This window comes from Syngnathoides biaculeatus, chromosome 5, assembly GCF_019802595.1.
Source record: "Syngnathoides biaculeatus isolate LvHL_M chromosome 5, ASM1980259v1, whole genome shotgun sequence".
NCBI classification, from domain to species: Eukaryota; Metazoa; Chordata; class Actinopteri; order Syngnathiformes; family Syngnathidae; genus Syngnathoides; species Syngnathoides biaculeatus.
In genome coordinates, this window is record NC_084644.1 from 30,476,228 (window position 1) to 30,500,676 (window position 24,449).

At 43.2% G+C, this 24,449-nt stretch overlaps 1 protein-coding gene and 1 pseudogene across 2 annotated transcripts in view; both read right to left on the minus strand.

Moving 5' to 3' along the window:
- Positions 1-24,449, minus strand: part of megf8 (multiple EGF-like-domains 8) — a 48,808-nt gene that overhangs the window by 14,670 nt on the left and 9,689 nt on the right. For both annotated transcript variants that reach the window (XM_061818741.1, XM_061818740.1), the window contains exons 8-28: positions 24,222-24,405; positions 21,769-21,914; positions 21,548-21,658; positions 21,323-21,474; positions 19,828-19,929; positions 19,598-19,745; positions 18,243-18,406; positions 13,958-14,155; positions 10,146-10,343; positions 9,809-10,072; positions 8,296-8,414; positions 8,077-8,208; positions 7,867-7,980; positions 7,708-7,791; positions 7,109-7,348; positions 4,682-4,866; positions 4,393-4,606; positions 2,234-2,477; positions 1,533-1,665; positions 1,190-1,440; positions 4-114 (exon numbers count right to left, since the gene is read on the minus strand). In XM_061818741.1, coding sequence (XP_061674725.1) covers positions 4-114; positions 1,190-1,440; positions 1,533-1,665; positions 2,234-2,477; positions 4,393-4,606; positions 4,682-4,866; positions 7,109-7,348; positions 7,708-7,791; positions 7,867-7,980; positions 8,077-8,208; positions 8,296-8,414; positions 9,809-10,072; positions 10,146-10,343; positions 13,958-14,155; positions 18,243-18,406; positions 19,598-19,745; positions 19,828-19,929; positions 21,323-21,474; positions 21,548-21,658; positions 21,769-21,914; positions 24,222-24,405 — 3,494 coding nt within the window. The remainder of the gene's footprint in view (positions 1-3; positions 115-1,189; positions 1,441-1,532; positions 1,666-2,233; positions 2,478-4,392; positions 4,607-4,681; positions 4,867-7,108; positions 7,349-7,707; positions 7,792-7,866; positions 7,981-8,076; positions 8,209-8,295; positions 8,415-9,808; positions 10,073-10,145; positions 10,344-13,957; positions 14,156-18,242; positions 18,407-19,597; positions 19,746-19,827; positions 19,930-21,322; positions 21,475-21,547; positions 21,659-21,768; positions 21,915-24,221; positions 24,406-24,449) is intronic.
- Positions 6,074-6,192, minus strand: LOC133501570 (5S ribosomal RNA; annotated as a pseudogene).

Below are 24,449 nucleotides of genomic sequence, written 5' to 3' on the forward strand. Positions count from 1 at the left end.
TACCACTGTCAGCTGGGTGTCCAGAAGTGTCTCCCAAATCAAGTTGTTGGAATCCCGAGGGTCAGCGCAGTCAGAGCCAGCCCAGTTCTCTGAACATACACACACTCCTAGGGTCTAAGAGAAGAATGTAACAATAAGACATTGCCTCTCAACACATCCATCTATTGATCCATCCATCACATTTTCTCCAGTGCTTGTACCCATCAGACTGCTGCCAAATGAAGCCTACTCAACTGACTTTGTGGTGAGGGACAGGGTACACCCTGGATTGGTTTCCAGTCAATTGTAGGGGACATCAAATTTACCCTTTCACTCTAACCTATGGACAATTAGGTATTAAACGAACTGAACAATTATGTTTTCGGCAGTCTTTAAATGTAATGGAGTACAAACAGTTTCTGCACCTCAGCAGAATCTTCAAGTACCTGGAGTTTACAACAATATTTATATGTCAGGCTACTTTTACTTCTTTACATTTCCTTAATAAAATGTATAATTTTACGTCAATACATTTTTCCCAAACCATCTTTGGTAACTGCTACCACTAAATGAAATTTGGAAAAGTTCATTAATGTCTTGCCTGAACGGCAGATGACTAAAAACAATAATTCTAACTTCACTCTTCTTTTAATACGTTTAATTCCAATACTTAACTACATGTAATAACAGAAACTGTCTGACGCTAAGAACAGGAAATTCTGGAATGTTTCTCAAGTAAAATTCTCCAATGTGAAAAACATCTACCAAAATAATTTTCTGTTACAATACTTTTGGTTTTACCCAAGTATCACTTTCGCATAGTTTATACAAGACTGGAACGTGCAAGGAAGAGAGTACAAAGCGAAAGTCCATGCTAGCAGTGGGTGAACATACAAAATGCACACAGGAAGCACGAAGCCGGGATTCAGACATACAAACTCAGAACTAACCACAAGACCGCGACCAATCAATGCATCCATCCATCCATTTTCCAAGCCACTTATCCTCACAAGGGTAGTGGAAGTGCTGGAAACTATCCCAGCCCATTTCAGGGGAAAGGCAGATTATACCCTCAACTGGTCCCCAGTCATTCGCATGGAACATATCGAAATGGTCACTGAGAGGGTACTGAACCCACACTGTCTGCACCAAAGTCAGGTGAGTGTACCACTCATTGCAATGAAACTGAAATGATGGTCATCACACGTACTATATTACAAGCTCCTCGTCCCTCTGCAATGCCACAGTCGTGGGGACACACAGGCCGGTCGCAGTGGGGGCCTCCATAACCTAGAGGGCACTGGCAAATCCCTCGCTGGCACTGCGCGCCACCAGGACATGGGAGTGACCCGTCGTCACCCTCGTCAGAACTGTGGCGACACCGCCGCACCCAGAAAGATGCATTGAAGCCTTGTGGTTTGTTCGATGACACATTGGCCTCAAAGTAGACGGAAATCACACCTGGTGGACGGGAAACGGGGAAAGCGGAATGGGTCACGTAATCTGTTCAGATGATTTTAAATGATGGTAGATGATATGGTGGTACGGGATACCTGAGGTTGCTTCGACAGTAATAGGCTGTGTCCGTGTTGTGCCGCAGAATGCACCGATTAGGTTGTTGTCCGAATGTACAACTCCGTTGCCAAGGAGACGAGGAAGGCCGTCAAAAACATACACGTATGAGCTCTGCAAAACAAATACAAGTATTAATTAATTTTATGTGATAAAGAAATTTCTCAAGGTAGACGTTGTGGAATATTTACTTCATAATTGTTTTATGTGAATAGATAGCTGGCACGATTGTTAGTATGTTTCTGAGCGAGATGTTCTGCAATTTCGCCCGACTGACATAACAGTTGGACTAATTTACCGCATTTTCCACACTATAAGGCGGACCGCATTATAAGGTGCACCCTCAATGACTGGCCCATTTTAAAACTTTTTTTCAGATATAAGGCGCATTATAAGGCGCATAAAATAGATGCTACAGTTGAGGTTGGGGTTACATTATGCATCAATTAGATGGGCTGCGCTAAAGCCTCAATATTGATCCATATATAAGGCGCACTGTCATCTTTTGAGAAAATTAAAGGCTATTAGGTGCGCCTTATAGTGTGGAAAATACAGTACTTAATAAGCGCCCCAACAATGAGCTGCTAGGTTTGTAAATATGCCAGTATCAAGCAAGAATCTGAATGATGGGAGTTCAACGCAGTGTTTCCACAAAGACAGAAGAGATAACATGTTAACTCACTTTACAATGAGTACGGGAGTCCGGATGCAGCGTGAGGGCAACGGGTGGACACGGCTGTCCCGGGAGACAGGGCGCCAGGCTCTCAGTCACTGAAAGGACCCACAGGCAATGGGAGAGTCCACCGTTTCCTTCTGTGCCACTCCGCCAGCCCAGGGATGATGAGAGAGGTACAGAAGGAGAAGAGGAGCTAGAGGAGAGCAGCACAGAGCGCCCCTGGCACTGGCGATAGCATGTTCCGTTGTTGCTAAAGGAGGGAACAATCATGTCAGTACAGACAGCATTATGATTTACTATCATCATGCAGCTGAAGAAAGATGAAAATGTCCCGCTTAAAAATAGTTTGTCTTCAAATAAGAACAGGGAGCATCTCCTCAAGCTTGTCACATATTGAGCCCACATTTAGCACTACTGCTTTTTTACTGCTTTACAATAGTGCTCCTTTACGCCAGTTTTGTGTGGCAGTGATTTTAAAAGTGAGGTACTTAGGTGGTATGAGCCCTAGATACGAAGAGCTTGATTTAATAATAAATAATGGATGCATGTGCCTATCCTGTGTAACTGAATGTAAAACTTGGGACAGAACGCTAGAAAAAAAAAAGTCTGGGAGTGGTCACCACCAATTATCACAATGTGTTGAAATAATTTACATGGAAATGCAGAGTAATATGGTATAACCTATTCTTGTGACTGGCCGCAAGAAGCTCCAAAATTGCATGACTGACAAGACAAAAAGTTTGCCTCGCTACCTCTTATTTGGCCTGTTGTAGATTGGAATTGCTGTCTGTGCTGGTTTGGACATGCCTTTCTGACACAATGTTTAAAAAAACAAAATCAGTCTACGCAATGGACCTTTCCGACCTGTCAATCACTCGTACAATAATAGTCAATCAGATAGCCCCATTGTCTTAACTCCTGGCTTGACCGGCCCCTCTTGTCGTCATGTCCCACAAGCAACACTGGTTATCGATCGCGTGCGCTTGGTAAAGTTAATGTTATGACCAAAATAGTCCTTAGATGCGCTTGGGGAATGTGCAATTATGATGAAAGATATCCTACTAGATTACAAGGGGCCCGGTTGATTCATTTTCCAAAGCCTAAAACACAGTTGGGGAAGTGTCTACGATGGATTAAGGCTTGCGGAAGAGCGTCTGTACAACTCAGTGTGGACAATATCAACAAACACAAGGCTGTATGTTCGAAGGTAAGTGAGGGCGAAGTATCTTCTCTGTTTGACTGAATTATTATCAGTGCTTTATACATTGCATTAGAACTTCCAGTTTGTTAGTGTATCACTGTCCTGCTGAATGAAGTGTGTAATTTTTTATGCAAAAGAGTCGGGTTAGTGATACGAAATGCGTGATGTCAAGAGAAATGTCTATTTGCCTATTTGTGCCGCATCGGACTTTTAAGACATAGCACTTCCATTATGAGCCAAGTCAAATGAATACACCCACTCACTTATAAACACTACAATGATATTACTCGTGATTTTCCAAGTACTCACGCTAAATTACATGCGCAGTACGATTCCACAATTTTATCCTGTTGAATTTCAATATGAAGTTTGTGAGATGTCACAGATGTTTTTGCATCGATCGACAACGTTTCGCTGTAACTCTGACGTTGTGTCCTGCTCTGTCCAACATCTTAATTCCGTGTACAAAACCTTATGTGAAATAGTTGAGACCTCTCTGGAGAACTCTCTTGGACAAGTCTGACGCATTTGGCAAAAAACATACCCCAATTTTATCTAGAATAGGTGATAGAGGTTCCAGTTCAAACCCATTATGTTCAGTCACCATTTCGGAAGATTGTGGGGCCTGGCAACTGTAGCTAAAGGGGGCGGAGCTGAAGATCGCCAGTCGGAAAGGTCCATCATGGTTGCGCCTGGTTAGCAGATCAGCTTCTCTGTCGCCTGTTTCTTCCCATGTATATTAAATATAATCTTAGGTAAATCAATGCATCCATACTTGGTGAAACATATTTAGAGAGTTTTAGCTTCAAAGCATGCAAGAGGAGTATAAGTGACAGGGTAAATTCTATTTTTATTGTTCCCTTAATATTGCAGATTTTCATGCATTGTGGATGGGTCTGGAATGCATCCTCTGAACCACAATACTGTAAAAATATGTTACTGTATTTGTAAATTGTGCACTTACCTGGGGTCACCGTAGTATCCAAGTAGGCAGGACTCACAGTGTGGGCCCTGGGTGTTATGTGTGCAGTAGCACTGGCCCGTCTGGTTGTGGCAGTATCCTCGCAGTGGGTCCCCATGGCCATTACATTCACATTGTACACAACCACCACCACCGGCCAGGGCCGAGCCATAGCTCCCCGGGCGGCAGTGCTCACAGTGGGGCCCTGTCGTCCAGTCTGAAAAGAGAAGCCAAGAAGGTTTTCAGATCAATAAATTTCAATGAAAGGAAATATCATCCGTTGAGGTTCCACCTTGGCATTCATCACAGATCCCTGGCGCAGTAATGCAGGTGGAGTGGAAGTTGCACCCGCAGTCCACATCACATTCGACGCCACTCAGAACAAGAGTGGCAGGGTCAGAGGTCCAACCCAAAGAGCATTCACATTCGAAGCGTGGGCTGCCACTGCATTGACCCTCTCTGCACTCATTGTAGCACCTGCGGGTGGAGAAGCTTTTAGCTGAAATATCTGGACTTTAAATTATACATAAATCGAAACCCCGATTTCATAAACAACAACTACTACTACAACTACGCAATTTACAAACCACAGATCAAAACTTGTTCCAGAGGGTGAAATTGTCATTTATCCCTTTTGTGATGGGCAGTGCACTCATTGTGGGGCCGTAAATCCCCCCGTAGCCCATCCAGCGTTACGGTTGGTTGCCACTTTACTTACGGCCTTATTCTGTGCCTTTTCTATGTTTTTCACTTTTTGTTTCATGTTTTGCTAGCTCAATATGGTTCCAAGAGAAGCAACGGACAGGTGTGGATGAGTGAAGGACTCACGGTGGACTTTCAAATTCATTGACACATTAAAAGTTTGCATGCAAGTACAGACCAGTGTGGAACAAACAACTAATTTTTATGGAACCCTTGTTGTGAAAGTTAAGGGGTTTTGTGATACTTCCAGAAGAATTAGACCAAATTTGCCAGAATTTCCATACATTCTAAATTGTGAGGACCATAATCGTTAATAAATTATGGCTTCAGTATTTGTCATTTATTTTATTATTTAGTTATTGTCAGCTTTGCAATGGCAGATGCAGTTGCAACCTGAATCAAAGTATTCATATACTGCATGAGAGCTTGACATTCCGGCATCAAAAATATCTGCCTATTGATTAATTCACCTTTGCCAATTGTGTTTTCAAGCCTGGTAAAATATAAAATACATAAATATAAAACATTTTTAAAAAGTGACAGCCACCTCGAGCAAGAGTTGTGGTCGTCTTAAAAGTCTTCCGTTTAAGGATTATGGAGGGCACTGTGCGCTTAGGAACCTCTAACTCCAGCAGAATTGTTTCTTGTAACCCTTTGCCAGATATGTGCCCTGCCATAACACTGTCTGAGCTCTTCAGGCAGTTCCTTTGACCTGATGATTCTCATTTGCTCTGACATGCACTGTGAGCTGTAAGGTTTTATATAAACAGGTTTGTGACTCTCTCAAGTTCAATCAGTATAATCAAACACAAATGGACTTCACCGAAGGTGTAGAACCAGCTCAAGGATTTTTTTTTCCTTTTGGCTTGTCCGATTAGGGGTTGCCACAGCGTCATCTCAGATGACCCCATATTTGTTTAGCACAGTTTTATGTCGGATGCCCTTCCTGACGCAACCCCTCTGCATTTTAGCCGGGGAGAGAATCTTACAGCACCTGGTATTCCCAGGCGGTCTCCCGTCCAAGTACTAGCCAGAGCCAAACCATCTTAGCTTCCGAGATTTGACGAGATCGGGCGTTCTCAGGGTAGCATGGCCGTAAAATAGAACCAGCTCAAAGATGATCATAATAAATGGAAAGCCCAGGCTGAATATATGAGTCTCAGAGGAAAGCGTCTGAATTATGGGTGTGTGATGTTTCGTTCTTTGTTTTAATAATTCTGCAAAAATGTCAATCATTTAATTTTTTTCTGTAAATATGGGGTGCTGTGCATACATTAATGAAGAAAAAATGATTTGAGTAAATATAAAGAATCGAGCGAAAAATTTAAGGGGGTTTGAATACTTTCTATACCCAATGTAGAAGTGATTTGACTGAAGTTCCGCGTGGTGAAGGCTGAGGCTTGGAGTGGGAGGGACGTCAGACTTCTACACATTGTGGGAGCCTCCTTTGGATAATATAGTCTTAACCCATGTTTTGCACAGAGGTAACGGGTCATTTATTACATGACATTTACAATTTTGTTCGCCGCAGCCATTGGGCATAAGCATGTCTATGTCAGCGTTCTTCTTTGTATGTTTTTGCCACTTCTTTGAGATCGGCAGACTGTAGGCATCATAAATTGGAACTGAAATTTTTCAATTTGAACGATCCCAGTCGAACATGAGTGTTAATCTCAATCAATTGTCGAATCTCAATGCCCAACCCTACTAAAAAACGGCACATGATTGAAATTGTCTATGATGGTGGTCGATGAGAAGGCACTTGTGTTTGGTGATCTGTCCATGTGCCACAGACAAACTGCAGTATTTGAAGTGCTGGGTCCATAAGTAGAAGCACATTTACTGGTCTTACGGGCACTCACTTCCTTCCCCAGTTTGGATTAGCCAATTAAAACAGCCCAATTTCAGCAAGCAAGTGTTCTAGAATTCTCATTTATTGTGTGTTGTGTAGGGTTAAGTCTTTTAAATTGTGAAAACAATGCATAATGTGTCTCCTTTAAGATGAACAATGTCTTACGTCTGATTGCAGTGCAAAGTTCCGTCCCCCATATAGCCTCGCTCACAGTGGCATTCATAAGAGGTGGGGGTGTTGATACAGGTGGCGAAGAGGTGACAGTTATGGAGGCCAAGGCGGCATTCTTCAACATCAGGGCAAGTGGGGTAGGACCACACAGCATCCTGGTCTTCGCTCTCCATGTGCTCCAGCTCTATCTCCATGTCCAGAGGACGAGGCGGGGCAGAGGTCTGTGGTTCAGGGCTGCAGAAGAAAAATCATTCAGATCAAAGAATCATTTCTTTCTGTAGTGCTTGTCCTTGTTATTGTCGTATTGGAGCTAGGAGTCTATACCGACTGACTTAGGGTGAGAGAAGCCAGCTATATCTTGAACCGGTTGCCACTTTGATGCATATTACAGCACCAAAACAGCTCTTGTCAACATAACAACTGAAATCCTACCTGTATACAGATGCAGGCACAGTATGTGCACATCTTAGAGGGAACAGATCTTGAAGCATTTATACACATTTAGAAATCTTTGTGGAGGGTCGTGACTTGCTCAGGGATTTTAACAATTTGGGGCAGGGTCCCCTATACCTTCAACACTGTACCATACTCACTTAGTAGCTCGGGCTTCAGCTACAGCCACACTGCAATTAAACACAGATGGGTCATCCAGTCCAGCCCAATCACCTCTCAAACATCTGAAAAACAAAATGGGACGGTAACATGAAAAAATGATATGATCACGTTGCATCGTCTTCGCTGACTGTACTTACTTTCCAATGGTGGGGTTGTTGTAGTCGCCACACCAGCCGCACTGGAATGTTCGCAGGCAGTCGGTGCAAGTGTTTAAAGCAGAACACTGCTTGCATTGCGGAAGTGAATGCACACTAGGAAGTCAGGAAATTTAAAGATTTTAAGATTTAAAGGAATTAAGATTTTGAACACAGTATAAGTGTGCTTGAGAATTTTTGTGTGACTATTACCTGTCATACCAGTCCCTGCACTCTCCATATGGGTATTTGGTCAGGTAAGCAGCGAAATAGAAGCAGGCCTGGGCTGACTCACACCATGCACACTGGCTGGAGTTGGAGAGGCACTCTGAACATGTCTTCCGCCTTGGTGGAGCAAATATAAACATCATGGGAATTGTTCGAAAATAGTTAACACTACTCCATGAAGATGATTATTTATTTTCAACTCACTGGTTGCAGACTCTGGGACAGCCCGCTGGATGGCGTATGGACCCATCTAGGCGTCCTCTCCGACTGCACTGGTAATCACCTTTCTTGCTGGAGTTGATCTGCCACTCACAGTAAGGATCCTGTAAGATGACAGTTAGTTTTGAAAGTTAGTTAGTTTGAGAAAATACTTTACTACATAACATCAAAACTAGCCTTTGGATTTGTGAAATTGATTTACATTTTTGGTATTAAGACCACCCTGTAGTAAAGTATTTCATTGCATAAAATGGGAAAATGTTTCTAATTTTACTACTTCATAAAAAAAAAATAATTCTGTTAATATTGCCGTGGAACCGCGATAAAATGGACCCGAATATAATGGACATCAGATAAACCAGACCATTATGACTGAACAATGTGTCCAAAAATAAGTTTCCATTTGTTACCTAAAATTGTTGTTGGCAAAGGGTGTTGGTTCCAGAATTGACCAGCTATTGACCGACACTGTGGCACAATGTAGGCAGAGGATGGGATAGAGTTATTTCCATGTCACACTTTATACATTCTAACTATGTCCATCTATCCATCCATTTTCTTAGCCACTTATCCTCACAACGGTCGCGGGATGCTGGAGCCTATCCTAGCTCTCATCAGGCAGGAGCAAGGGTACATCCTGAATTGGTTGCCAGCCAATTACGGGACACATAGAGACAGACCACAGTCACACTCACAATCACAACTTGGGGCAATTTAGTGTCCAATGAATGAATGTCTTTGGGATGTGGGAGTAAACCGGAGTGCCTGGAGGAAACCCACACGGGCACGGGGAGAACATGCAAACTCCACACAGGCGGGACCAGGATTGAAGTGGATCCTCAGAACTGTGAGGCTAACGCTTTACAGCTGCTCCACCGTGCCACCATTATAATTATATGTAATTCTAAAAGATGTGCCTCTATGAAGGCCATCATGAGTGTGACAATGGTTATATTATCTCTGGAGCCCTCCACAGAGAGTGAGAGAGAGGGGCATGTCTGAGGAATAAAAAAAATTCTGGAATCTGGAATATAGGAACTTTAGGTACACTTTTTTTGTTTTTTCAAGCCATTCCGCTTGGGCAATGTATTTGGAATTAGGAAGCAGATCATGACAGCAACTCACCTATGATGAGTGCTGTACATCAACATCACCATGACCAAGCACAGATGTGTGTTAAGTTTGGATAAAATGTGAAACTCTCCACCATTTTCAAGATGTACATTTACATTGATGTATTTATAACTTTATTCATAAACATATATCATTTTTTGTAATGAACTTGAATCTAATGTAGTTTTAGCAGTACTCTTGTAATATTGCAACGTTCTTTTTCTGACTTTTTGTTGTAATGTTCCTAGCTTTTTTGAAGTAATATTTTTATTGTTCTGTACAATTACATCCTAAACCTTATGTTTTTTTTTACTCTTTCTTCATGAAAGTGTGACTTTACACACATACACGCACTGCAAAACCTTGTGTGCCCTAGAACACATACCTGAGTACAAGCCGAACAGTCCCTGTACTCTTCACACAGGGTGCAGTGCTGGGGCGACAGCAGTAGATAGCGCTGAGCCATCTCTCCCATTAATTCTCCCGGCTCCTCCTCAGGGCAGGGCTCTAGTTTGGGGCTATCCCGAAGCAGGCAGCGGGACAGAGATGGACACCAGCCACATGACTGGTCTGACATACAGGCCAGACAGGACATGTAGCCTGTACAGGAACCTGACCGGTAGGGCTCCAAGAACAGGAAAGAGATTTCCTAGAATTCAGAAGGGGACAAGATAAGAGAAATGTGCTGTTCCTGAGATGAATTGGTGAAAAATAATACTCACGCTCCCTCCCGGCAGAGTTCTGTTCCAAATAAGGGCCATCTCACTTGTTTGCCCTGACCCTGAGTTGTTGAGGTAACCCTCAGCCTGGACCAGATAATGGTTACCTCTGGTCAGGTTGGAGAACAGTTTACTCCCATCGGCACGAGACAGCAGCTTTGACTCTTTCTCCTGCTGAGCCGCCCAACGACCAACCAACTCCTGCTCGAAGAAAACAAAACAATGCCACTGTCTTATTTGACCAGTAGTAGCCAGGTTACAGTCTGTGGGGCTACACAGGGTATGCGATATGTGTGTGCGTGCGTGTGTGTGTGTGTGTATACACGAGACTTTACGCCAATCTGATCGGTAAAATCGCTATTCGATGATCATGAGTATTTTGTGCTGCACTGTTGATCAGCTTTATTCTCATAATTCTCCACTCTGTTCATCGAAAGACCTTTTAATCTGCGTTGCCATCATCAATGGTATATTTAAAGACAGCGGGTTTGGTGTAAATATCTGACACTCAACAGTTATTTAAAAAAAAAAACATTTTTTCCCTTTTTTCAGCACGATCGGGCTTTATCTTGTCAACTCAAATGCAATAGGATACACTCGTTACAGTGGGTATGACAACACGAGTAGATCGAGTTGACTGTGTTAAAAGAAGAAAATGGGCGGAAAAAACCTGTGTTGGTCGCCATCGGTGCTCAGGACACGAGAGAAGATTCGTATAATGCTTGCTTCAAGTATGTTCACACACTTTTAACAAAAAATGGCTACCAAGCAGGCACCAAAATGTCTCGTTGCCCAGAAAGCTAGCGCTCGTGGTTGTGTGTAAATATGCTGCCGTTCTGTTGATCACATGATCTAAGCCAGGGGTGTCAAACTCCCTTTGGTCTGCGGGCCGAATACAGTTTGAGATCAAGCGGGCCGGACCAGTAAACTCATTGCAAATAGAACATAGAACTAACAATAAGCCCACTTTTTTCCTTTGTATTAGTCACTAATACTAATAATTAGTGCAAAGAATGAGTATATTATCAAAATGTTTATTAACAGAATTTTCATTTTACATTATGAACAATATATTATGAACAAGAGAATAACATAAGAACATAAATAAAGTATGTGCAATTTTAACAACACTTTTACACAGTTAAACATATATTTAAGTGTGTTGTACATAAAACTGATCACAGAAATAGTAACAATGTTCCAAAAACATTTATTACCAGCCTTGTGGAACTTAAAAACACTGTTTTTCAACATCTGGAAAGCAATTTGAACAAATGAATAACTTTCACAGCAATTATTCGTCTTGCTTGGAATTTGCCCTTGAAACTTGACATCGTTTATCCTGCACAAGTGCATCAATATGAGGCATCATGTCCTGAGAAGCAGTCAATTTCAGAATCTCATTCAAATGCTTATGTGTGAGCTTTGAGCGCAGCTTTGTTTTGTTAATGTTCATTAGTGAGAAAACTTGCTCACAAAGGTAGGTTGTCCCAAACATGGACAATGTTTTAGCAGCGAGTGCTGTCAATGCGGGATAGCCTGGTAGGAGGTAGGTGTAAAATGTGTCCAAGCTTACAGAGGCAAATCTGTCCTTCAGTTCTACATCACACTGCAAATCAATGATTTCAAGTTGCATGGCAACGGGCAAATCAGAAGCTTTGACTGTGAATGGTGAGCGAAAAACTGCAAAATCTGTTTCGAGTTCGCTAAAAACCTGAAATCTTTTCTCAAACTCCATCAACAGCCCTGAAATCTTCTCTTTGTACCGTTTCACGTCAGAATTAACGCTTGCTGCGTACATATCTTTTAAACAGGGAAAATGAGCAGGGTCACCGCTTGCCACCCGAGCTTTAACTTGAATGCACGTATGCTGTCATAATACTGTGTTACGATTTTTTTGCGTCCCTGCAACATTTTGTTAAGAATATTCAAGTGCTCAGTGATGTCAACCATAAACGCAAGGTCCTGCAGCCACAGATGGCACTGTAATTCCTTAACAGGTTTACCTTTTTTCTCCATGAATTGTCCGATTTCATCACGTAAATCAAAGAAGCGCTTTAGCACAGCACCTCTGCTTGACCATCGTACGGTCGTGTGATAAGGCACACCATGGATAATGTTACAGTCACTGAGAAAGCTGTCAAATTGACGATGATTGAGACCTCTGGCTCGGATGAAATTAACAGTTCGGACAACCACCTCCATGACGTGATCCATTCTTAGCGATTTGCTGCATAATGCCTCCTGATGCAAAATGCAATGAAATGTCCAAAAATGACCTCCCCCATTTGCGGCTTGTACTTTATCTCTGAACTTTGTCACAACACCTGCCTTTTTACCGATCATTGACGGCGCACCATCAGTAGCCAGGCTTACGGCGCGTGACCAGTCCGCTCCGACTCTGTCCAGCGCTCCAACGACGGAGCTGAAAATGTCCTCAGCTGTTGTGGTGTCGATCATCGGCACCAGCTCGAGAAACTCCTCTGTGACATTCAAAGTCTTGTCAACTCCACGAATGAAGATGGCCAGTTGAGCGACGTCCGTGATATCAGTACTCTCATCAATCGCAACAGAAAATGCCACAAATGACCCCACTTTGCGTTTTAGTTGGTGGTCCAAATCTGCAGAGAGTTCCGAAATCCTGTCTGCCACGGTATTTCTTGTCAAGCTCATATTGGCGAAAGCATGTCGCTTCTTAGGACACACAATTTCAGCAACCGTCAGCAAGCAGTTTTTGATGAACTCTCCATCACTGTACGGCTTTGATGCCATTGCTATTTGGCTCGCAATTAGGTAGCTGGCTTTCACCGCAGCATCACTGGCTTCTCGGCTCCGGGTGAAAACAGATTGCTGTTTCTTCAGACGCGCCATCATTTCATTTACCTTCTGTTTTCTCAATTCTCCATGCAAACTGTTGTATTTTTCACCATGCTGAGTTTTGTAATGGCGCCGAATATTGTATTCTTTAAGCACCGAAACTTGCTGCTGGCACACCAGGCACACGGGCTTCCCATTCACCTCCGTGAACATATAAGAACATGTCAATTTTTCTTGAAAAGTCAGACACTCTGTGTCTACTTTTCTCCTTTTTGACAAAGACATTTTGCTGATGAGGGTGTGAGGCAAACGGAAAAGTAGATAATGCAACTGTCGCCAATAGACGCTGTACAGACGTTCAATTTTACCAGGTCAAGGTGGTCCTAGTTCCGCCGCAGTGATGCTTTCATGTTGTCTGCACGTACTAAAAAACTGCGCCCCCTAGCGGATAATACAAGAACTACAAATTTTGTATTGAAATATATCATATATTAGATACATTTATATCCTTATTTCTAACTATTTCTTTAACCCATTCATGGTCAGGGTGGCAATTTTTTGCCCCATTGAGATAAAAGTCTCCGAACAGGGCACAATTAAAGAAATAATTCTTTTTCGTTTATGGTTAAGTTATATCATAACTTTGCTAATTTATAATCTCGTCCCAAAAATCTAAAAACTACTAACTTTGACTGATGAGTTATCCTCTCCTGATACCAAATTATGGCTTCAGATTAAAACACTTAAATATTTTGATATACTGAAGGATATAATGCGTGAAAATCATGATGTCCCAAAAATGGGACGCTGCCCACGAATGGGTTTTAACAAAAATTTGTTCTCAAATAAGATGTTTGTCTTGTTTTATCTAAACCATAAATTCTAAATTATTTTGTTGTTTAAATAATCTGTTTTGATAAATTTAGTTTGGGTGTGTGAAGGGGAAGGGACAAAGGCTCTCTAAGTATGTGTTCAAACGTTGTGCTCCTTTTACTTACCAATTGGCTGGAGTTGGGGCCCGACGCCACTCGGGCCTCAAAGTGAAGTCTCTGGATGCGAGCCCACACGGAGACAGTCTCTGAAGGAGGGGCCGTGGGTACCCCCCACAAAGGGTGAATAAAGCCCCTGAACTGCAGGGCCACGTCCATCTCGGTCGTTGGGCTGAGAATGATGGTGGTGCTGCGCAGGATGGAAACCTGGCGAGAGCACGGGGATGGATCGGAGGAAGTGGAGACACATCAACAGAGGGACTATTCCAGAAGCATTATTCTCTACACCACTGAAATACTTTAAAGGTGACATACTATGGAAAAATGTAATTTTTAATTGCTCGTATAGAAGTAGTTGGGTCTCTGGACTCCCTGACGACCAATCAAGTGTGAAATCAGACTACCAAGTAAATGTAAATGCTACTTATTTGAGAAAATGTGTCTGTGAGCTTCTCCGCCTCAATACCGCCCTCCCAAACAGTTTTAAGGTTAATGTTATGTTGCCTCCGAAATTTAAGACTTTGGAACAGACTTTTCTCACTCGAAAAAGAGAAAATCTTGTCCAGTTTCACCACTTTCTCTTCTATTATTCACATATTCCAACAGTCATTGCATTTTAAAACAACAGCATTTATTTTTCAACTTTCACCATTATTATCGAGTGTAAACATAAGCAGCATATCTAGCTCGTCTTTGGCTACGTTGCCCAGACTGTGTTGCTCACTAAAGCACTGGTGTTGAGCGGCAAAATAAGGACGCTGTCATTATAAACCACACTGATGGGGTGTGTAAGTACTGTAACATTTGTAATTATGAGTGTACTCCTTTAAGAGCGGAGAGAGGCGGTGTAAGGTTAACTAGGAAAAAGAGTGTGTGGCCAAACAGCAAGTCATTGTTAGAGAAAGTTCTGTGTGCTGCTTTAAAGAAACCAGTGGCTTCTCCTTTTCATTTTTTACACTATGTATGTGAATTGTGCCATTGGATGTAGCAACCAGTCATTCGTCACTCATTGAATGACATTGCAAAATGCCACAAACTGAATAGCTTTAGCAACATCAGCGGATCAGCTGGTGAAGGGTTGGCCTCACAGTTCTGAGGACCCGGGTTCAATCCCGGCACCGCCAGTGTGGAGTTTGCATATTCTCCCCATGCCAGCGTGGGTTTTCTCCGGGCACTCCGGTTTCCTCCCACTTCCCAAAAAACATGCAACATTAATTGGACACTCTAAATTGTCCCTAGGTGTGATTGTGAGTGCGACTGTTTGTCTCTATGTGCCCTGCAATTGGCTGGCGACCAGTTAAGGGTGTACCCCATCACCTGCCTGTTGACAGCTGGGATAGACTCCAGCACTCTCCGTGACCCTCGTCAGGATAAGCGGCAAAAGAAAATGGATGGATGGATGGATGGATGGATGAATAGCTATGTTATACTTTCAATCTGCGTTGGATTTTTTTTGCCGCACAACGAAAGCGAGCAAAATATACAGCAAACGGGTGACAATCTTCATATATAAAGTAATAAAATAAGATGTTTGTTGAAGAGAATAACAGTTGGCCTTACAAGCTTTGGCAATGCTGATCACTGGTCATAATAAAACATTAACTGTATAGCAAGTGACTGGCGGCGAGGAAATAGGGCAGCAGCACTCTTCTGCAATGCAAAAAAGGGAGGGAGCTGGTCGCCCGCCTGGCCAAGAGGCCACTGTCAGTAAACGTTAGTCATTGGGTGATACTCCTTCATTAATATTCCATTCAGTTGTAAAGTGGTTGTGGAGTTACAAAACGGTCAAGAAGACTGTGCTCTTTGTTGGCGGCATAATTATTGCGTTTCATTAGAATGGAAGTAAATGGTCAGTATAGTTGGAGAAGATAGGTAATGCCGTAAGTGGCCTCCTCTATTCAGATTTTTTTTTGTTTACAAGCTCTCTCTCACTCCTCTTTCAAATCACCTGTCTTCCGTTCATCCATCCTATACAGAATATACATTTTTTTTGTCCTCAATAGTCTTGTTTCTCTTTGAGGTGCAGGCAGCCGAGTCTTGACCTGAGAAGTTTGCCTGCCTGTATTGTGCCATTTGTCTGCTCAAGGTTTCCTTGGTTTTCCCTTATTCATGTGTCTGTGCATTCCTCACTCCACTTCACCGCATTCAGCTAGGACACAGGTGACAAACTCAAGGCTCAGGGGCCAGATATCATCCACCACGTGATTTTATGTGGCCCACAAAGGCAAATCGTATGCGTCAATGTCCATGTTTCTTGTTAAAATCTGTACTTAGCATAAAGGATAACATTGAGATATTAAAAGTATTTATGTTTCAAAACATGAATAGGAATTGAAAAACATCAACCTTGATTTCTGATTTTAAAAAAAAGTTAATTAATTTTCTGTGTAAATATGACGGCACAATTAAAGACTTTTATGGTTCAGAGACAAACTGGCAATGGGCCTCTGAGGGAAACCCTAACTACAATGTGCCCCCACGACAAAAATGAGAGGCATTTGACACCACTGTTCTAAGGCAAACAAAACAGTCCATTGCAATTGATTCAAAGGCCTGAGAATGAAAAGAATGGAATGAATATTGAAACAGCTATTCAATATTAATGAACATTCACAGCCATGTTTTTATTTTCATAAACTTTCATCTGTTTACTTTTATTACTGTCCTGTTTCTATTAAATAAAGTAATTAAATCATTGTAATGGTAGAATGAGTTTTATTGTTATATGTCTAATTCTCTTTCTAATCATTTATACTACAGTGTGTCCTTGCAAATTTGAGGTTCACCGTTCACGGTCACGGTATTCGCAGATTTTGGTCCCCAAGTTTTTTTTTTTTAATTTACCATATTTTTACTATCGTAATGGTCTTAAATTTTCTTCTTAATTGACAAGAGGCCATGCTAGACATGGCGCCTTACAATGTGGTGCACCATATGAGCACACTCATTTCCAACATGTGCAAAAGTTGTGTGACATGTCCAACAAAGTACACTTGAACACTTTTAGCACGCATGCCGCCAAGAGTTTCACCATGTATGTAAGCTACCATAAGATATCGCTCATGAGGCAGTGAGGAACAATTGTCACATCTGTAAGCAGAAGAAGCTTACAATGCCCACACACTCCCTATGTAAGCAGGTTCTTACTGACGATGTTCTATATACTCACAATGTCATTGTGTAATTGAAACTAAAATTATCCCACTACTGCAGAGAATAACATAATGAAACTGACTCATGAAATAACTGACACAAAACGTGTACTTTAAACGCTAGTAAAGAAGGAAGTAGAAGTCGGCTGAGCAGAGACCGATTGCTTTTGTGTTAAAAAAAATACGTCAGGCTGTGGTTCATGTGCACTGAGAGGGTGTGACAAGTGCACAATTGCACAGTGGAGCATCTTCTTCTTGACTCAAGACTATACAAAATAAGCAACATCTTTCAATATCTATGTATTTCTACTCGGAACAAATTTTACCCGTGTGATTTTTCCTGCTTGACTGTGCAGATTTGCAAGTGCGATGGCGCACGGGCCTGTATGTGCCCGTCAAATCACAGTGACTGGTACATAGACACAAAAGATCTAAAAAAGCTGCAACAAAATGACACAAGCCACAGAAATACCAGAATAGTCGAGAAATAAAGTAATTGAAATCTATCAGTCTGGAAAGGGTTACACAAGCCATTTGCTAAAGCTTTAGGATTCCAACTAACGATAGAGAGATCCATTATCCTCAAATGGAGAAAATATGGAACAAAGGTAAATCTTCCCAAGAGTGCCTAGCCCACAGAAATTACCCCAAGAGAAAACCAATGACAATCCAGGAGGACACAAATTGTTTACGAGAACAATAAGTCTGGGCAAAAATGGTATCTATGGACAAATTACAGATTTCAATTAATACCCACTAAGGTCCATAGAGGAAAGGCTCATATGAGATTAAAAGCAGAGCTGTCAATTACTTGCAGATTTTTGCGATTTGATAACAGCGAAATATAATTGCAGGGCCCATGGTTCAGTGTATTCAGCACAAATAAGACTTCATTTATATAAAATTCTGACTTTAGGGAATTATTTCTTAGCAATGCTGAACAATGTTACATTGTAGCTCTGTCACTTTGCAATACATGTAAATGTCAAAAACAAGGCACCAAATGGAAATAGGGTATTAGGGTAAATCCCAACTTATATTGCAAAAGTAATATTGGAAGAAGGAAGGAAGGAAGGACGGATACGGTGAGTAAAAAGGAGAGGGATTTACAAGCATAACTCTTTGAGACTGGGACTCCGTACCTTGTCAGGCTGGGAGTCGTTGCGGGGATGCTGGAAGGTGAGCAGGTGCAGTCCCGGGACATAGTTCTCGGTGCGACAGGAGTGGAGGGAGGTTAGGAAAAGGGTACGCTCCCCCCACCAGCCGTACGCGCCTGAGATCTGGTCCACACGGCACGCAAATTGCTCTGCGAGATTGAGAGGGAGAGGTCAGTAACACTGGGGAACACAATCTGACCTCATGAGATCTCAAAATACTGAGGTGAGCTCATCTATTGTGGTGGCGTCAGTAGTCAGACAGGTGTCAGAGAGAGGTTAAACACTGGCGAACATGCGCCAGAGAGATGGAAGAGGTGAGTCAAATTACATTTTGGACTGACCTCTATAATCTCAACTGGGTTTCTTTGAGCCAAGTGTTGGTGCTTCTCAGTGTCAAGGCCATTACCCTCCCTCCCCTCAATACATTGAATATTAGAGACAATGGATAAACCAGTCGTGGGCAATTGTTGCATTAAATAACTTTTACACGCTATATGATTCATAATGGCAGTTCTCCATTGTTGAAATTCACTGGAACTGTATCTTCAGAAATATTAATACAGCAACAAATATTGAAAAATAATGAAAAATATTAAAAATTCCTTGGCTTTTTGTAGAAATTTAACTGTATACACGACAACTACCAGGCTGTTTTTTTTCATATGACACCTTGACATTCAAATTTTATTTATCCGTGACGTAGCGCATACTCAATTTTCTCATATCCAAAATACAGTTCCCCTCCAAATTACCTGACTTGAAATGCGATAATTAGTTCCAGTGAAAAGTAAAGTGGTGAAACACTTGGCTTTAGATATAGATAGACAGACAGAACAAGAGAGAGAGAGAGAGAGAGAGAGAGAGAGAGAGAGAGAGAGAGAGAGAGAGAGAGAGAGAGGGAGAGAGCGAGAGAGAGAGAGAAAGAGATGTATATGTTGGAAATAGTAGGACCTTGGAGCATAATGGTGAGTATTTTCCATGTTGTAAAATATAATACTGCAAGAAACACTGGGACACACCAAGAGTACTTTTTTTTGTTCTACAGCATACGTTTTTTACTTGACCACATGTACTTTTACATCTTAAATTCTATGACCACAGGCTTGTAGGTGACAAAGAGTTAATGAGGATGGATAGCAACTGTCCATTAGTGTAAGCTCCAATATGAATGCTGCACTCATTTGAGAAGCCCTTTCTTGACACTGAGAAAACACCCCAAAACAAAACATTTCTTCTCTGACACGCACCCAACTCACGTCTAGTCCCTCCCAATATAGTTCCGTATACCGCCGCTGGAGGTCCTTCCTCCCTCCCTCCCTCCCTCCCTCCCTGTCTCTCACCTGACACAGGCAGGCAGGACTCATTCTGAACACACCAACCGAATTCACCGGGTGCTCGGGCTAGTGTTGCTGGCGTGCCGCTAAACACTAGACAGGACTGACAGTCGGACAGGAAGCGCGCCAGGCCCAGACAGCCGGTGCTGCCGCACTATGAGTTGAAAAAAGGAAGTTGGACAGGAGTTGTGACCGTAATCGTGACAGACAGTTTAGAATTTTGTTTTCTCTGATACCTGATTAGTGGGCTGATATTCTCGACAACGGCCTTCACACCAGCTGCATTCTGGGTTCTTCAGACACATGCTTTCATCCAGAGCCTCAGCGCAAAGAGCATCCTAACCAAGAAACACATATGGAAACAATTTTTTTTAAATCTAAAAACAGTTTCATAAAGTCTTCACGTAAGTGAGACTTTAGCCATTCTTACGTTTTGGTGGTGGTATCATAAGCTCTGTTTCGACCTTTTCTTTTTAAAAGTTGGAATTTAGCTGTCTTTTTTCTGGCTAACTGTTCTGTTTAAATGGCACAAAGATGGAATGTGGCAATGAAATGCATCAAATCCATCATCCATTCATTTCCTAAACCTCTTGTCCCCACAAAAACAACAGTTGACAGTTGGAGCCTACCCAAGTATAGCTTGTTTGAGGGGTTGGGTACGCCCTAGACTGGTTGGTAACCAACCGTAGTGGACACATAGACAAAGGGTCAATCAAGTTCCCATTCAAATGTGTGGAAAAGTTGCCATCTGCAATGAACATAACGTTCATGTTTTTGTGACGTGGTTGGGGCGGCGCAGTGCACGACTGGTAAGAGCATCTGCCTCACAGTTCTGACGACCAGGGTGCAAATCCTGGCTCCGCCTGTGTGAAGTTTGCATGTTCTTCCCGTGTCAGCGAACACTAAATTGCCCACAGATGTGAATGCGTGTGCGAATGGTTGTTTGTTTCGCTGTGCCCTGCAATTGTCTAGCAACCAGTTCAGAGTGTACCCTATCCCCAGCCCAAAGATAGTTGAGTTAGGCCCCAGCACTCCCGTGACCCTTGTGAAGATAAGCGGCTCATTTAGTGGGTGGATGGATTGATGGATGCACGGATGGAATGTGGTTGTGGGGATAAAAACTAATTACCAATCCTGCTAGGGAAAAAGTCATCCCAGAACTTTTCCGTCTTTAGAGGTTGCATTGGTAGCTGTGACTTGCGGCAAGGTTTATGGCTTAGGAGGCACAGTCAGATTAACACATCTATAAGGCAACAACGAGGCATGGAAGTCTGCCATTCAAAACTACAGTAGATGGATCAGAAATTTGCAGCTAAACCAAGGCTCTGCATCGAAGAAGAACGGCAGTTGACTTGCGTGCATTCGTATATGATGCAAGAGTAGTCTGCTCACCTTAAACTTTTTAACATGAAATTTTCTGTGATGAACAAAACTAACGTACCATAAATCTAAAATACATAAGTCTAACTGAGGAAAAACAGACTGCATTTTAAAAATTGTCTGAATATAATGGCAATGTAACGAGACAGAAACAAGCATTTGCCACCATAAGCCTCTTTCACGTAGTTAGAGGGGAATTGCGGTGGTGATCTGAGGTGTGATTGGCTGCTCGCTTCTGCATTTGCCGTCTCACCTATGTATTTGAAGTGGACTTGAACTAATCCTCGAATTAATGACATCCATTGTCGGTGTCGACAGCCAATGTTGGTGTGAAAGAACCATTTCTCTTACCCTGTCGCCTTCATTGCTACTGACAAACAGGGGGACTTTGAAGGCCACCAAGTCTCCGCGGGTGACACCATTGTAACCCCCAGCAACAAGCAGCACCCGCCCCTCCATTACTGCAGCAACATGGGAATAGCGCCCGTTGACGGCCTTACCACCTGGGAAAAAGTGTACAAAAAAGGTTAAACCAGCAGGAAAGTGAAGAGTCAAATAAAGAGAAGAACAACTCACTGAGTGACCATTTTTCGCCTGCCAACACCCACTGGTGACAGCCCAAATGGTAAAAAAAAATCTCCTCATCATAGCACTTCTCCTCTTGGTAGTGGATGTGAACATTACCACCTAGACGTATCGGGGGCAAAAAAAAAAAAAAACAGATTTATTGTTTATTAAGACCAGGAAAGAAAGATTTGTTAGCTGGGGCCTGTTGTCCCTTTCACCCTTTGGCTCACCATAGACCACCATGTAGTTTCCAATGACAGTTGCTGAGTGGAAAGCTCTCTCTCGGGGTCCTGTTGCCGGGTAACGGGAGCGGAACGCTGTCCAAAAGCGTTGGTCCACATGGAATGCGTCGGTGTTGTTCACCCTTACGCTGAACCTGAGAAAATACACAGTCCCCTCAATTTCTGCCATTTGACAAGTCGTAGCACTGAATGCCGCTCCTGGTGGGATACATCGAGTTTGAGTGGACCATGTTCCGTCCCTCCATTGCTGAGGCGGCCGACCGAAGCTGTGGTCATAAGGTTCCTGTCGTGGTGGCAATCCACGAACTCATTGTTTGACACCAAAGGTGAGGGATACCGTCAAGTTGAAGGAGGAGTCCTATCGGGCATTTTTACCCTGTGGGACTTCTGAGGCAGCTGATGGATACCAGCTGGCCAAGCTGAATGCATATTTGGTGGTCACTGAAGCAAAAACTCAGGCATGGGAAGACTCCAGTGAGGCCATGGAGACTTCCGGATAGCTTAGACGAAATTCTGGCCCACCATCTGGCGTCTCAGGAGAGGGAAGCAGTGCACAGTCATCACTGTGTATATTGGGGATGCGATGCTGCTGCCCTCAATTCGGGACGTAGTGAGTTGGTGGGGAGAATACTTCAAAAACCTTCTCAATTCCACCAGCATGTCTTCTTGTGAGGAAGCAGAGTCAGCATTCTCTGAGACATGCTCTCTTATTTCTGGGATTAAAAAGCTTCTCAGTGGGAAGGCCCCGGAGGTGGATGAGATTCGCCTGGAGTTCCTAAAGGGTCCGGATGTTGTGAGGCTGTCCTGGTTGACACGGCACTGCAACATCATCTGGACATCGGGTACAGCGACTTTGGATTGGCAGACTGGGGTGGTGGTCCCACGTTTTAAAAAGAGGAACAGAAAGGTGTGTTCCAACTACAGGGGTTCACACTCCTCAGCCTCCCTGGCTCCCGGGGTTGCTGGAGAGGAGGGTCCGTGGGGAAGTCGAATCTCAAATTAAGGAGGCACAGTGTGTTTTTTGTTCTGATCGTGGCACACTGCAGCAACTCTATGCCATCGGCAGGGTCCTTAAGGGTGGATGGAAGTTCGCCCAACCAGTCTATATGTGTTTTTTTCGACTTGGAGGTGTTCGAACATGTCCCTCTGGGAGTACTTTGGGGGGTGCTACGGGAGTATTGTGTTCTGAACCCCGATAAAGCCTATTTGATCCCTATATAACCCGTGTCAGAGTTTGATCTGTATTACCTGCACTAAGTCTTACTTGTTCCCGGTGAGGGTCGGACGCCGCCAAGGCTTCTCTTTGTCACGATTCTGTTCATAACTTTTGTGGACAAAATTTCTAGCCGCAGCCAAGATGTAGAGGGGGTCTGGTTTGGTGGCCTCAGTATTGCAACTCTGGTTTTTGCAGACGATGTGGTTTTGTTGGCTTATTTATGCTGTGATCGCTATCTCTCAGTGGAACCGTTCACAGCCGCGTATGAAGCGGCTGGGATGACAATCAGCACCTCCAAATCTGAGACCATGCTCCTCCGTCGGAAAAGGGTGGCAAGCTCTCTCCAGGTCAGGGATGAGATCCTGCCCCAAGTGGAGGAGCTCAATTATCTTGGGGTCTTGTTCACGAGTGAGGGAAGAATGGAACGCGAGACCAACAGGGAGATCGGTGCAGCGTCTGCAGTGATGCGGACTTTGTACCAGTCTGTTGGTAAAGAAGGAGCTAAGCCGAAAAGCAAGGCTCTCAATTTACCAGTCAATCTACATTCTTACCTTCACCTATGGTCATGAGCAGTGGGTGTGACTAAAAGGACAATATCCCAGATCAAAGCGCCCAAAATGAATTTCCTCCGCTGGATGTCTTGGCTCTCCCTTAGCGATAAGGTGAAAGGTCGACACGTCTCTTGGCTGGCCTGGAAACACCTCAAGATACCCCTGGAAGAGCTACATGAAGTGTCTGGGGAAAGGGAAGTCTGGGCATCCCTGCTCAAGCTACTCCCACTGCGACACAACCTCGAATAAGCTATAGAAAATTGGATGGAGGGGTAGCTGCATATGTAGACACTGTTTCAGCTGCTTGCTACTTCGCGATTTGTATACAAGATAGGTCTCCTGGCCAACTCCATACTTATCATGTTTTTGTGAATAAATTTAGATATGTATCCATGAGTCCCATGTATTAGGGAAGACCACTCAGTGAAGAAGTAGGGTGCTAATACATCTTGTCTTGTGTTTAGTACCTGATAGGACTCACTGATTGTTTTGTGAATGAAGGACTTTGATTTGAATCTCTATTCTTTTGAGTTTTAGCTATTTATGATGTTTGAAAAGCAGGATCCATAAGTAGAGACCCCTATGTTAGCTTCTTGAGTTACCCACCAACACCTAGTGTTATTAATGGAAAGCAAGTAATTTGACATTTTTGCCTTTATATTTCAGTTGTGTACCTGGCGGTGGTCGGTCGGTGACCCCCGTAGACCAACAGGGTCCTGGAGGGGCTGTGGAACACCATGGAGTGGCCAGCAGTGGCTGGGGGCTTCCCACCGGTGGGCTGGACAATCTCCCACCGACCAGAGCCTCGCAGGCTGAATCGATACAGGGAGGAGGAAAACATGTCCTCCTCAGTGCGACCTGACATATAACAAGTAGAAACGTCAGTGACGAAGAATCAGGCT